The sequence below is a fragment of the Mesoplodon densirostris genome, chromosome 1, assembly GCF_025265405.1.
Source record: "Mesoplodon densirostris isolate mMesDen1 chromosome 1, mMesDen1 primary haplotype, whole genome shotgun sequence".
In the NCBI taxonomy this organism is placed as follows: Eukaryota; Metazoa; Chordata; class Mammalia; order Artiodactyla; family Ziphiidae; genus Mesoplodon; species Mesoplodon densirostris.
Window position 1 is genome coordinate 46,333,983 of NC_082661.1, and position 15,443 is coordinate 46,349,425.

Below are 15,443 nucleotides of genomic sequence, written 5' to 3' on the forward strand. Positions count from 1 at the left end.
TTTGGACTCTGAACTCCAGCTCCTGCTTGAACTGAGGGACTCCGCTGGGCGCGTAGCACCCAGCAACCTGACCTCAAAGAAGCGTGGGCGGCACAGCTACACTGTGGTAAAATTGTCTGTTACGTACTAGTCCTTCCCGTCGTCACAGGCCAGCCAGTACCGTGTCCGGGTGAGGCCACCGCCGTGCCTCCGTCAGCCTCCTGGGCCAGCGGCTGAACAGTCTGCGGAGGGCGGGCTGCGAATGGGGGCAGAGGCGGCTCAGCAGTGCCCCCTCGAGGCACTGCTGAGCCGGGCGGCGGTTTCCCTTCTCCGCCCCCGAGTTCCTCCTACTTCTTCCTTGCCCCGCCCCCATCCAAACCGGATGTTATCCGACGTCCCATAGTGCCTTGCGAGTGGCGGGCCTGATAGCAAGTTTGGTGCTGGCGCGCGTGTTCAACTCGTCCTTGTTGGAGTTGTTTTATTGTGCCCGGGCGCTCTACGAGATTGGGGCCTGGTCAGTGCTTTGTCTGCGGATGCAATGGCGCTTCTCCGGGGCGTGTGGGGCGTGCTGAGTGCTCTGGGAAAGTCAGGAGCGGACCTCTGCGCGGGATGTGGCAGTCGACTGCGCTCTCCTCTCAGGTAGGACTGCTCTCCTGCGCCTCCGGAGGCGGCAGGGTTCAGAACCCCCTGGGGTTGGAATGTAGACGCTTTTCTCCGCTTTCTGCCCCTCCTAAAAGGTTAGGGCCGAGTTGGCCCTGTGATTCAGACCTCGACCTTGCCACGGGGATGGTGGCTTTGAGACCAGGCCTTACTGCATCAGTACCCCGTGCCTTGCTTCCGGCTACCTTCCCCCTCCTCCCCTCCCCTTTTTACTGTCTAACCTTGGAGCACCTGGTTCAGTGTCCCCTACGAAGTCGCTCCAAGAGTCTCCTGCCTTCATCTAGGCATTAAGGAGGCGGGGCCCAGGAGCTGGAGTGTACACGCTTTCCTCCACTGTCTGCCCTTCCTAGGAGGTAAGGGCTTTGAGACTTAAGTTTTGCAAGCTTTTGCCTCTGGATAGGACAGGATTTTAAATGTCATTATCTTTCTTGTCGAAGGTGTCAGATACATAGCATCTTGATGACATCTTGTTTGGCATCTGTGTTCAGATCCTTACGAATATGGGCACTTAAATGCTTAACATTGGTTATTTTCTTTTTATTTGTATGTAGCTTTGCGAATGTACCAAGATGGTTTTCATCTAACTTCATTGGTTATCCAAAGAAACCTATGACTTCATACGTTCGATTTTCTAAAGAACAGCTACCCATATTTAAAGCTCAGAACCCAGGTGAGGAGTTTGGGCTATATACTCTTCTTTGATGTTATAAAGAGGCCACTAAGCAGTTAAATTGGAAACTTGATTTTCACGACCAACGCATCCAGTGAATGCAGAAACATAACGATTCTGTTTGATGTTCTGTAAAATAGGAGGTATAACATATTTTTTTACCAAATAAAAATGCTTTAAATGTAATTGAGAACTAGTGAAAGGTATTTTTAAAATAGCATGCAGAGTGGAAAGCACCCAGGGAAGAGGATGAAAAAGCTGAATTTTGGGCCTTTTTGCCATTGGCCCAGAGGACCATTGATGAATCATTTTACCTTTTGCTTAGCCCCTGCTTCTGCCAGTGGGAATTATTTATAAAGTTGCAGTGAAATAACTTATGTGGACATGTTATGTAAACTTTAAAGCTCTACACAAATTACTGTTAATTTCAGGAGCTTTTTCACTGAAAGTTCTTGAGTTCCTGAAAATTTCCAGTTAGGAGGTTTGTTGACTTCCTAGAAAGGGTGTGGGTCTTTATTTAGGTTACAGTGTGAACATAATGACTAAATTAGTAATTGCTGACCTTTGCTTATGATTTCTAAAGCCTTTTCACATGCAGTACATCACAGGGCACTTGTGAAAATCAAATGAGCTGTTAGTCTTACATTATAAAGAACTGGTTTAAGAGACATGCTTCAGTACTCACATCTTTTAAAATGTAGGAGTTGAAACTAACAAGTGGTTTGTTAAATCATTTTTACCCTGTCATTCCAGTTAAGATGAGGAAGGCAATGGGGAATAATGAATTGGTTTTAGTATAATTTAGTTTGTTTGCAAATGGTATTTCTGTAATTGATATACAAGGTGGTGTTACATGAATCAAGACTATATTTTGTTGTTTAGTCAGGTTTAGTGAACTTGATCATTCCTGAAAGACTTGAAAAAAATGTTTTGATTGAAATGTGAAGTAAAAAGCTTGTAGACACTGATTATGCAATGACTTAAATAGTAATCAATTTCTGAGGACCATTTTGGTGGTAATAATCCCTAATTATTAGATAACAGACTTTAACAGTGTTAGAAAATATTAAATTATTTATCGTATTTAAATTAGTTGGTTAGAGAAAAGCTAAATCATTGTATTAAGTTGTGTGTGGTATAGAGGTATCTGTAAAAATACTTAATTTTAGAGCTAATGGATTATGCTTTGCTTTAGAAATTGATCCTGAGACATAAAATTGTGACATCAATTTTTACTTTATTTCATTTCACAGATGCGAAAAATTCAGAACTAATTAAAAAAATCGCTGAGCTATGGAGGGAACTTCCTGTTGCAGAGAAAAAGGTAAGCATGTAAGTTTTCAACATTGCTGACCAGTTATTCTGTAGTTAAGAACAATTGTCATGTCCTTTATGGAACCAGATGACCCAGAGTTTTTTTTTTTTTTTAACATCCATTATCTACAAAGGAACTTCATATGTTCTGATCCACATAAATGATGAGAATATGGATGTATGGGAGTGGTGATGAAGGGTTGGCAGCAATTTGAAGTTGAAGGCTAATTACTGGACTGTCACCTCAGTAATCATGTATATGAAAAATACGTGACTTATAAATGTGATCCGAGAGCACATTTTTCACTTGGTGGTTCAGTCTGTCTTTACCTGAAGTCATGCAGTTGTCTTTCCCTGACAGGTGTGCTATGTTTAATTAGTCAACAAGTTTATTGACTTCTTATATGAGTTTTCTATTTATAGATATACGAAGATGCTTACAGGACAGACTGGCAGGCATACAAAGAAGAGATAAACAGAATTCAAGAACAGCTAACTCCAAGTCAACTGGTATCTTTGGAAAAAGAAATCATGCAGAAACGTTTAAAAAAGAAAGCGTTAATAAAGAAGAGAGTGAGTATCATTGAAATATTCTTTTCCTTTGGCAAATAACTGAAATATATGTATCTATGTGTATAGGTGTTTTTGTCTTATTTTAATGACATGGTAGAATGTCATCAAGTGTACTCTAGTTAGGAAAAAATTGGATAGTTCCCTTCTGCCACTAGAGCCACTTGCCTTTCAGTCTGCTTTGGAAACCCTTTTTGCTACTTCTGGATGCATCTACATTTAAGATATATAGTTAGGACTGGCATGAAAGCTGTAGGAACAGAGTTATGAAACAGCCAAATCAGGAATAGCAAGAATCTTGCTTCTGGGTCTTGTCTAGAATAACCTACTGATTTGAATTGTTCTATAGGTAATGGTGAATTTGATTCTGAATATTGCTGAAGAGACTGAATTAATTAACTCTACAATGTTTAAAAAGTGCCTATTGTATCTAATCAAATAAGAAGTGCCTTTAGGATGAAATCCTGTTTTTCCTCATTAAAAAAAACCCCACGTTTCAAAATTAGTGGTTTCCAGCTTAAGGTATTAATTCATATAAATTCCACTATTTGATAGTTAGACTACATCTTTCTGTAGTATTAAGTGTGAGGTGGAGAACTTGCTGGTCCAGTACATATACAATAGAAAAGGGTCATCAGAGTTAAAACTATTTCTCTGGAAAAGTAGATTCTAGCCTTTAATGTGAGGTGCTAGGATCTTTCTCCCTAACCCTAATGTCTTAAGCCCTCCTAGCACTCGGGTTGAGGACTCATCCAATTTCATGTCAGTGATAGTAATCTGAGACTGCTGATCCAATTAGAAAAAGGAAGCCAGAAAAGATACTAAGAGTGGGAAATAACAGTCTCTGCATAGGGATGGTACTTGGTAAACTAGGGTTTACTCTCCCTTTTTTGCTCTCCCTTTCTCCTTAATGCACCCAAACCAGTATTTAGAGTGGGGAGGACCAGAAATGAGGATTGGGCAGATATAAGGGGTTTCCTAGTTAAATATTTCTTCTGTTCCTTTCTCTGTTCTCCTCATATTCCCATTACATGTGTGTTATACCTATTGTAGTTGTCCCATGGTTGTTGGATATTCTGTTATGTTTTCTTTTCTTTTCAGTCTTTGTTCTCTTTGCTTTTGGGTTTTCGAGGATTCTTTTTTTTGGCTGCGCCATGCAGCTTGTTCCCTGACCAGGGATCAAATCCGTGCCCCCTGAAGTGGAAGCTCGGAGTCCTAACCACTGGACTGCCAGGGAATTCCCTCTGTTAGTGTTTTTTATCTCTGGCACTTTTTTAAAAAAAAAATGATTGTGCACTTATTTTATTTATTTATTTTTGGCTGTGTTGGGTCTTCATTGCTATGTGCAGGCTTTCTCTAGTTGCGGCGAGTCGGGGCTACTCTTCATTGTGGTGCGCGGGCTTCTCACTGCTGTGGTTTCTCTTGTTGCAGAGCACAGGCTGTAGGTGCGTGGGCTTCAGTAGTTGTGGCATGTGGGCTCTAGAGCGCAAGCTCAGTAGTTGTGGCACACGGGCTTAGTTGCTCTGCGGCATTTGGGATCTTCCCGGACCAGGGATCGAACCCATGTCTCCTGCATTGGCAGGTGGATTCTTAACCACTGCGCCACCCGGGAAGTCCCTCTAGCACTTATTTTTGGTTCTTAGGATTTCCATCTCTGCTTACAATGCCCATCTGTTATTGCAAGCTGTCTAGAATCCTTAGCATATTAATCACAGTTGTTTTAAAATTCTGGTCTGATAATTACAGCATCCCTGCCATGTCTAGTTCTGAGGATTGCTTTGTCTCTTCAAATTAGGTTTTTTGCCTTTTAGTATGCCTTGAAATTTTTTCCTGATAGCTGGACATGACGTGCTGGGTAAAAAGAAATGCTGTATATAGGCCTTAGTAATGTGGTAAGGCATGGGGACAAGGGAAGCATTCTACAGTCCTGTGATTAGGTCTTGGTCTTTTAATGAGCCTATGCCTTGGCACTGTGAAGTTCACAAGTGTTTCTTAGTTTTTCCTCCCCTTTGTAGGTGGTACAGGATGGCTAGAATAAGCTGTAGTCAGGTATTTCCTTTCATTGAAGTCAGTTAGGCTCTGATAGTGTACCAGCAGGTTAGGTTCTGATTAACTAGTTTCCCCTGAGGGCAGGCCTTGTTAAGAATAATAAAATGCTCAGGCATTTCAAAATGTTTCCTTTTCCTCTCATCCTGCTGAAAGCAAGAGGGGATTTTTTCTTGATATTTACTGTTGGAATCTGGTCAAGTTCCTGGGGATAAACCTCACAATGTGAGGTCCTTCCTATGACTGGGTAACTCTCAGAGTTGTCCGCATGGAGCCTCCAGCAGTTTAACTGCAGTTCAGTTTCCTCCCCGGCACTGGTTTCCGTTTCTGAGTCTCTGCTCCGGTAAGCCTCGACTCCCTGTGTTCACCCCTCTGTGTCTGTCTCTTCAGTCTTGGGGGCAGCAGTTTGCCATGTGTCCTCTCTTATGTGCATCCAAGAGGAGTTGTTGATTTTCCAGTCTGTTCAGCTTTATCTTTGTTAGGATGGAGTGGTGATTTCCAAACTCCTTACATGTGGAACTGGAAACCTGAAGTCTGAGTGTTTCCATTCTTTCCCTCTGTTGGAATTTTTCTTTCCATTAGAATCCCAGTTCCAACTAGTTAGAGAGTAGGTGAGAAGTGTGGGAACCAGGGAGTTGCAGGTGAAGCACCTAGGAGAGAAATCCCTAGCAGTAGCTCTAGAAACAAAAGGGGAAATGCATAGTTAAGTTGTAAAATGCCTAGTTTCCTGACTGAGAGGTTCAGGGCCAAGAAAGTGATCTCTACTTGTAAATCAGAGAAGCCCTACTTTTACTTATGAATGAAAGTTGGGTTTGTTATTGACTGTAACCAAATTGCCATTAAAAGCTCCATCATTTTACAAATTACTATTAAATTCAGCAACTAAATAAGTTAAGATGATGCAATATCTTTCATTAGATAATGCATCCCCCTGACCCCTTTTGATACCTAGTAAAAAGAATTGAAATTAACATATCTGTTGAGGGTTAAAGGTTGAGAGACATGCAGGGAAGGAAATGAAATGAGAGATTATTAAACAGATACTCTAATGTTCTTGAGTTGTGGTGGAGACATGTAGTGCTTTGGCCAAGGAGATGGTGGTGTACAAAAAGATTTTGTACATATGTGCTCAGTTATTCAGTTCATGGAGACCATGAAAATAATATGTAAAGGAAATGTTTTTGTATGAAAAATAACTCACAAAATCTATTGGAATTTTCAAACAGTACTATAAAAATTCTGACCCCAAGAGGGAACAATCACATACTTTATATAAGAATCATAATGTTCACTTTAAAGAACATTCTGTAATGCATAGTAGTGAATAAAGTTTTTCTGTAGGTGAAATTAAGTCTCATAGAGGTTAAAACTTTATCTCACTCTTCCATTTTTATTACTTAGGAGTTAACAATGCTTGGAAAACCGAAAAGACCTCGCTCAGCTTATAACATTTTTATAGCTGAACGCTTTCAGGAAGCTAAGGATGGTACATCACAGGTAAAACAGAGCTGTGTTTATTTTAAAAATTTTTGTTTATTCTAATTTTAAAAATACCTAGACAGGAAATTTTAGGGGTGCCACATGTCACATGGTGAAGAAAAGTGGTAAATTACTATAAACAAATACTATATACAAATAAGGCCCTCTTTCTTGTATCTCTTTTAAAGAAGAATCCTTTTTCTTACCACATACAAGTAATTTGAATATGTAGTTGCCTATATATATATATATATAGAGAGAGAGAGTCAACTTTTAAAATTCAAAAAAACATATAAAATTTTCAGCTTTATAGGGTTGTTAAAGTTCTGGAGACTTCTTATCCAGCAGTTCTTAACTGTTTTACAGTCACTGGGAAAGTAGGGTTGAGGTGTAATGTTTTGTACTGGGATTTGAGTGTAACCTATGGCTTCATGTTACATCCTTTAATAAAATTTTAGTTTTGCCCACAGGAATGTATTACACATGTGAATGTCATATGAATGTGCAGGAAAAAAAAAGCTTGTCGTTCCTGCTGTGGCTTAGTGTTTCGTTTATTTCCTTCTTAGAGGCTCCAAATTGACAATTGTATTTTTCCTTTTATAATAAGCCATGGTACGAGAAGTCGGTTCAGATTCCTAATTCTTGTCAATCTGAGATGAAGGTGTTTTGCCACTCCGTCTCTTTGGGTTACTTAGATCATTTTACAAATCCTGTTGAACATATGATTAAATAATATATATATGTGATGTACTTTTTCCTGGCTATATACTTTTACTGATTTACTCCCCTTGGGATTTTAAATTTAGTTTCCATGGCCCTGCATTACTGAAACAGCAAGCCTATTTATTTTTTTAGTTGGAATTTGCTCAGTCACTAACTTACCTTGGATTTATTGATAGTCTTCTTATTAGTATAAGAAGGTTATATGCTTGAAAATCCTGAATCAGTGGTTCTCAACTCTGACTGCATCTTGGAATCACTTCAGAAGCTTCATGGCTGGGCCTTATCCCTGGAAATTAAAATTAACTCAATTATATGATTTTTATTCATGTAAAAAATACATCCTCATAGTTTAAAGAATCAAAATAAGGCTTGTTATGAAAGATACTAGTTTTACCGTGCTGTCGTATTCCTTACTCCAGAATTAATACATTCTGTTTTAGTCGATTCTTGTGGTATTTACCTCCATATCTCTAAATAATGTTCTGTATCGTTACTTCCTGATTTTTTTTTAATTCTAAGCATTACATATATTTTAGGCATTACCTCTCACTATTTGATGAGCATTTAACTCTTTCTTATTCTGCTGTTCACATTTCCATCATCCTACCTCCCAATATAGTTATCATAATTTTGTTTAGATCAATATTGAGTACTTAACATTATTATGATAATGTAGACCATATTCTTGGCTGAGGTGTTCCATTTGCTATGATTATTTTTCCTTTCTTGCAAAACTTTCCCTGAAATTGATGGTCTTGTTTTTGTATTTGCTTATTTTTTTAAGTACTATCCATAATTCCACCCAAATTCTTCAATATTCACTAGCTTTGAGTACATTTAGATGCATTAAATATTCTGTCAGTTTCAATCGGAACCTCTGATTTGTTCCAGTTTGGTTGTTGCCTTCTATGCTTAGTGCATAGCTGACATCCTGGATCTTCATCATCATCCTTGTGGTGCTTTTGCTTCTTCTGTTGTCTTTCTTGGTTTACTGATTCTATTACAGCATCTCCCCCAGTAAGAGTACATGGGAGATTAATGTTTTGAGTTCTTGCATGTCTAAAAATGTCTACATTTGTTTGACAGTTTTACTTGACATAGAATTCTAGGAAATCATGTTCTTTGAAAAATGTTAAAATATTGTTCCTTTCTCTGGTAGCTTTTTAAATTGCTTTTGAGAAGTATAAAGCCGTTTTGATTGTTGGTCTTTTGACTGTGATCTGTTTTCTTTTTTCTCCCCTCCTCTTTTTTCTTTGTTCTGACTCTCTGGAACTCTTATTGTTTATGCATTTTCTGAACTGGTCCTCTAGTTTTCTTAGCTTTTCTGTATTGTTTTCTCTTGGCCTTTTTTGCTTTTCTTTCTGGGATATACATTTTCACTTAATCTCCCTGTTTTCAGCATGTTACCATTGCCCCAACTGTACTGGGTATCCACAGAGTAACTATTTTACCCTTTTAAGAGGATGAATATCATAGCATCTGCCCATGGTGGGGACTTCATCTCTTTTTTAAACAGACTTTCAGTTGATCCTCATGTTTTAGCCCGACCTTCACCTCTATTTTATACCTGTCTGGTGCTGTCAAATTCCCGAGCTACTTGAGAATTCTGCATTGTAAATCAATTTGCCTTTTACTTTTTTGGGTTTAGTTATCATTTCTCCACCTGCTTTTCAGCTTCCAAAATGCTGTGTTGGTACTGCCCTCTCCTGTTGTCTTTGTCCATGTGGTTTTTATGCCTTAAGAAATTTTAGTTTAATTAAAAAAAAAAATAAACCACAGAAATGTATTGCTTACATTTCTGCAGGTTAGGAAATCCAAGATCAAGGCACCATCATGGTGAGGGCCCTTTTCTGGTTCATAGCTGGCACCTTCTTACTGTGTCCTCACATGGTGGAAAGGCTCATTTAATGGGGTTTTAGGAAGCAACAAAAGTAAATATCTTTCCATCCCTTTAATTTCTTTTCATGATTTATTTTTTTAGGTGAAAGATTATTCATGCAACTTCACAAATTATTGTTTAACGCATTGAGTGTGAAACTTTATGGATTAAATATATTTTTTGAATTTATTTATTTTATTATTTATTTTTGGCTATGTTGGGTCTTCGTTGCTGCACACAGGCTTTCTCTAGATGTGGCGAGTGGGGGTTATTCTTTGTTGCAGTGTGCTGGCTTCTCATTGCAGTGGCTTCTCTTGTTGTGAGCACGGGCTCTAGGCGCACGGGCTTCAGTAGTTGTGGAGCATGGGCTTAGTTGCTCTGCGGCATTTGGCATCTTCCCGGAGCAGGGATCAAACCTGTGTCTCCTGCATTGGCAGGCGGATTCTTAACCACTGTGTCACCAGGGAAGTCCCTATGGATTAAATATAAGCAAAAAGATATGTTATGAAAGAATTGAGAGCATTAAAGCAATTCTTTCCAAAGCTAAGAGAACAGTTATTTAGTAACCATCCCTGAATATACTGAATGTGTTTATAAGTTTAAAATATTCAAAACATAGGCTCGGATACTATCTGGTACCTCATTTTTTCTTAATAAGAAAATAAAATTCAGTCAAAGTTCTGGTCAGAATAGTAAAGTTCATTGTTTTAACTCTACTTCTCCTTAAAATCACTGATGATATTCTCCTAGCTTTAAACAGGTACTTTTCAAACCATATCCCTCTTTCCCTTACATTCTCCTTCTCCTATCCCTCTGTCTCTTCTCTGCCCGTTATTCTCCACCGACTCATTTTTCCCTTCTGTCTTTGCTCTCTGGTAGCAACAGCACAAGCTGTGTGAAGCGTACTCACTCTCCTCTCTGCCTCTCCTCCCGCTATGGGATCCCTGCATCCCTTTAATTTTATAGATGAAGAACCAAGCCTAAGGGAGGTAATACGACTTTTTCCAAGTCACATAGTTAAGTTCAGCTAAGTAGAATAAGAACTGGTGTTGTATTTTTCCTATGACTACACCTAAACATGTTGGCACAAATTTTAGAAGAAAACATTAAGCTACAGAGAGGAAATAAAACACTTAGTCTTTGAAGTTAGTCTATGACAGAATGTAGTTTATACTTGAATATTAATGTTTCTGAATCCAAAAAGATAAATACCTGTACAGGAAAAGGAACCATCAACAAAATGAAAAGTCATCCTACCAAATGGGAGAAGATATTTGCAAATGATTTAAAGAATTCATACAACTCAGCAAAAAAAAAAAAAAAAGAAAAGAAAAAATCTGATTAAAAAAATGGGCAAAGGATCTGAATAGACATTTTTCCAAAGAAAGACGTAGAGATGGCTAACAAGTACCTGAAAAGGTGCTCAACATCACTAACAGGGAAATGTAAATCAGAACTACAATGAGATATCAGCTCATACCTGTTAGAATGGCTATTGTCAGAAAAACCCAGGAAATAACAAGTGTTGGTAAGGATGTGGTAAAAAGGGAACTCTTGTGCTAAAACACTAACTCAAAAAGATATATACACCCCCATGTTCACTGAAGTATTATTTACAATAGCCAAGACATGGAAGCAATCTAAGTGTCCATTGATGGATGAATGGATAAAGAAAATGTGTATATGCAGTGGAATATTATTCAGCTATCATAAATAAGGGAGTTTTGCCATCTGTGACAACATGAATGGTCCTTGAGAGTATTATGCTAAGTGAAAAAAAATCAGAGAAAGACAACGTATAATCTCATTTATATGTAGAATCTTAAAAAAAGAGTTCATAGACATAGATAACAGATGGGTGTTTGCTAGAGTTGGCGGGTGGGGATGGGGGTCAAAATGGGTGGAGGAGGTCAAAAGGTACAAACTTCCAGTTATAAATAAATAAGTCCTGGCAATGTAAGGTGACAGTGTATGGTGACTGTAGTAAATACTGTACTGCACATTTAAAAGTTGCTAAGAGTAGATCCTAAAAGTTCTCATCACACACAAAAATTTGTAACCATGTAAGGTGATGGATGTTAACTAGACTTACTTTGATCATTCTGCAATATATACAAATACCTAATCATTATGTTGTACACCTGAAACTAATGTTATTTGTCAATTATATCTCAGATTTTAAAAAGATACCTTTTAAAATACCTTCATACCATTAATTTTTGTACATTTTAACAGTTTAATAATTTTTACTTAGAAAAAAATGTTAAGAATTGATGAATCTTTGCTTGTGATTCTTGATATCTGAGTGTTTGTTGTTGGAATGAATAATAATAAAACATTTTTCTTTAATCATTGAAATCCCTATATCTGGTACTTAAAGATATGTTGTTTTACAGGTAAAGCTGAAAACTATAAATGAAAGCTGGAAAAATCTCTCCATTACTCAAAAGCAAGTAAGTAGTATGGTTTTAGTCTCAAGTGTCTAGTTAGAATATCTATGAGAATATGTTAGAGCAAGGCTTGATTCATGTGAAAGCAACCTTATATTACACAAAGTATTATAAAATTATTTTCATATTCTTGGAACCAATTTGGCTTTTCTCTTTTGGTAGTTTTTTTTTTAATTGGCTTCATTTTATTTTATTTTTAAAGATATTTATTTATTATTTTTGGCTGCGTTGTGGCACACGGGAACTTTCGTTGCAGCATGGGCTCTTCATTGCAGTGCACGGGCTTCTCTCTACTTGTGGCGCGGTGGCTTCTCTCTAGTTGCAGCACGTGGGCTTAGTTGCCCTATGGCAGGCATGTGGGATCTTAGTTCCCTGACCATGGATTGAACCCATGTCCCCTGCATTGGAAAGCAGATCCTTTTATTTATTTATATATAAATAAATACACACATACATACATTACATAAATTTAGGCTGCGTTGGGTCTTTGTTGCTGCTCGTGGGCTTTCTCTAGTTGCGGTGAGCAGGGGCTACTCTTCATTGTGGTGCACAGGCTTCTCATTGTGGTGGCTTCTCTTGCTGCGGAGCATGGGCTCTAGGCACGTGGGCTTCAGTAGTTGTGGCGCACAGGCACAGTAGTTGCGGCTCGCAGGCTCTAGAGCACAGGCTCAGTAGTTGTGGCGCATGGGTTTAGCTGCTCTGCGGCATGTGGGATCTTCCCTGCCCAGGGCTCAAACCTGTGTCCCTTGCATTGGCAGGCGGATTCTTAACCACTACCCCACCAGGGAAGTCCCTGGTAGTTTTTTTTGTTGTTGTAATTTATTTATTTTTGGCTGTGTTGGGTCTTCGTTGCTGCATGGGCTTTCTCTAGTTGCGGCGAGCAGGGGCTACTCTGTTGCGGTGTGCAGGCGTCTCATTGTGGTGGCTTCTCGTTGTGGAGCACGGGCTCTAGGCATGCGGGCTTCAGTAGTTGTGGCGCACAGGCTCAGTAGTTATGGCTCACGGGCTCTAGAGCACAGACTCAGTAGTTGTGGTGCACGGGCTTAGTTGCTCCGCGGCATGTGGGATCTTCCTGGCCCATGGCTTGAACCCGTGTCCCTGCGTTGGCAGGCGGGTTCTTAACCACTGCGCCACCAGGGAAGCCCCTGGAAGGCAGATTCTTAACCACTGGACCACCAGGGAAGTCCCTGGTAGGTTTTTTTTGTTTTTGTTTTTTTGAATTAATTTATTTTTGGCTGCGCTGCGTCTTCATTGCTGTGCAGGCTTTCTCTAGTTGCGGCGAGTGGGGGCTACTCTCTGTTGCGGTGTGCAGGTATCTCATTGGGGTGGCCTCTCGTTGCAGAGCAGGGGCTCTAGGGCATGGGCTTCAGTAGTTGTGGCGCATGGGCTCAGTAGTTGTGGCTCACGGGCTTAGTTGCTCCGCAGCATGTGGGATCTTCCCGGACCAGGGATCGAACCCGTGTCCCCTGCATTGGCAGGTGGATTCTTAACCACTGCGCCACCAGGGAAGCCCCCTGGTAGTTTTTGACTGCAAATAAAATTGGTATTTAAAAGTGTCACTCAACTTAGTGTCACCGTATCCAGTGATAGTCACACCCTGCCCCTGTTCCTTTTCCATACTCCAAGCCCTGAAATTGTAAGAACTTCATTAATATTTAAAATTTTTATCTCTTACCTTTTTTCATCTAATTTTTATCTCATGAAAACATTCGTTTCCAATCCCCCCCTTATACATGTAGAATAGTAAGGTAATTTCTAGAGTATATATAGGAAAGCATTCCAGAAATTAATTGTAAAGATTCCTCTAAAGAAATCTTTTTAACAATTACACTTTTTCTCAGGTATATATTCAACTTGCTAAAGATGATAAAGTTCGTTATTATAACGAAATGAAATCTTGGGAAGAACAAATGGTTGAAGTTGGACGAGATGATCTTGTACGACGCTCAGTGAAATACACAGCAAAATAGTGACCCTGAGAAGTATTAAAATAGAAGATTGGATTATGTTCATAATGGATAGACACAAGAAACCAATTAGGTCTCAATACCCAAAGCTGTTGTAAAATTAAAATGGATAAAAGTTGGTAAACATTTATATTTAATTTCTTTTCTTTAGCCCATTGACTTTTGCCAGCCAATTCAGTACATTTTGTATTGGTGTCTTGCTTTGGAAAACCCAAACAGATAAGAGTTCATGCGGAATGTATTTTGTGTTTAGGAACCACTGAGCATCAAAATAATCCATGAAATGTAACCGTGAATCATTTTACCTTTGATAAAGGTAAATCAGACTGTGAAGTTTTTTTATACTCTATGACTATGGAAAGAATATTCTTGTTTCCTTATATTATGGAGGCAGGAGTTTCCTTTTCAAAAGTGTCTCAAAGTTTGTAGAAGCCGTAATGTTCTGTGATATAATTGTTCGTTTTTAATAGAGCATCGAGAACTCATGTTGGCAAATTCCAAATTGTAGGTATAATTCATATTGTAGTCAGAGTTGACCGTTGTACATGCAAGAGATTTCTGGTGTCAGTTGCAACTTTTATAAAAGGGATAGAGAAATTTATAAACCTTTTCCTCATTATCTTTTTTCCTAAATTAAAAACTAAAAAATTATGTACCATATCTATGCATATTGTTTTATATTGCATAGAGTAAAAATTTAAGTGTTTCCTAATTATATATTTTAAGGTGAGACATTCATTGTACAGCTTTCTGGGTTTTTTTTTTTTTTTTTTTCTTTTTTTAAAGTAGGAATTTGTGGGCTTCCCTGGTGGCGCAGTGATTGAGAGTCCGCCTGCCGATGCAGGGGAAACGGGTTCGTGACACGGGTTTGTGCCCCGGGCTGGGAAGATCCCACATGCCGCGGAGCGGCTGGGCCTGTGAGCCATGGCCGCTGAGCCTGCACGTCCGGAGCCTGTGTTCCGCAACGGGAGAGGCCACAACAGTGAGAAGCCCGCGTACCGCAAAAAAAAAAAAAAAAGTAGGAATTTGTATTCTGAATTATTTTTTCTCTTATGTGAGTATATTTATCCAGAAAGTAGAGAACTTATTTGGTATAACTTTTAAAATGAGAGATCTAAAAAAACATAAGTCTCCTGTCTCTAGATTTGGAGCCTGTAATTTTTAAACATTTTGCGTAACATATAGAAGCCTATGTATGGGACCCAGCTCTGGCCTGTTGGCGAAATCCAGCCCACTGCCTGCTTTTCATGGCCTTGTGAGGTAAGAATTGTGTTCACAATTTTAAATGGTTAAAAAAAAAGAATATTTCAAGGCACATGAAAATTAATGTGAAATTCAGTGTCCATAAATAATGTTTTATTGGAACACAGCCATACTCATTGCTTATGGCTGCTTTTGTGCAACAGTGACAGAGTTGACTAGTTGTTACAGAGATGGATAGCCTGCAAAGACTGACCTGTACAGTGTGGAATGAGATGCTCTTAAATTATTTGCTATGGCTCAGTAAAATAAACCTTAAGAATTTGCCAGTTAGCATATAAACCTTACCATCCTTTAGCATTTGTTTATCCTCTTAGGAGAGTCAGGCAAAGGTTTTCAAAATCCTCACCAGCTTTTTGAGCAAAATATTCAAGTGTCATCATCAGTTCACAGGAATAAGATAACTCAAAATTTATATTATACAAAATATTATGGCAAAAAATTGT

General features: G+C 38.9%; 1 protein-coding gene across 2 annotated transcripts; it reads left to right on the forward strand.

Moving 5' to 3' along the window:
• The first annotated feature begins 399 nt into the window (after positions 1-399).
• On the forward strand, positions 400-13,867 carry TFAM (transcription factor A, mitochondrial). Of its 2 annotated transcripts, XM_060102765.1 has the most exons (7): positions 400-618; positions 1,191-1,309; positions 2,563-2,633; positions 3,047-3,196; positions 6,641-6,736; positions 11,717-11,773; positions 13,612-13,867. In XM_060102765.1, the coding sequence occupies exons 1-7, from the start codon at positions 518-520 to the stop codon at positions 13,738-13,740; spliced, it is 723 nt and encodes a 240-aa protein (XP_059958748.1). In that variant the 5' UTR covers positions 400-517; the 3' UTR covers positions 13,741-13,867. The 2 variants fall into 2 exon arrangements, with proteins under 2 accessions (XP_059958748.1, XP_059958759.1); XM_060102776.1 differs by lacking the exon at positions 6,641-6,736.
• The last annotated feature ends 1,576 nt before the right edge of the window (positions 13,868-15,443 follow it).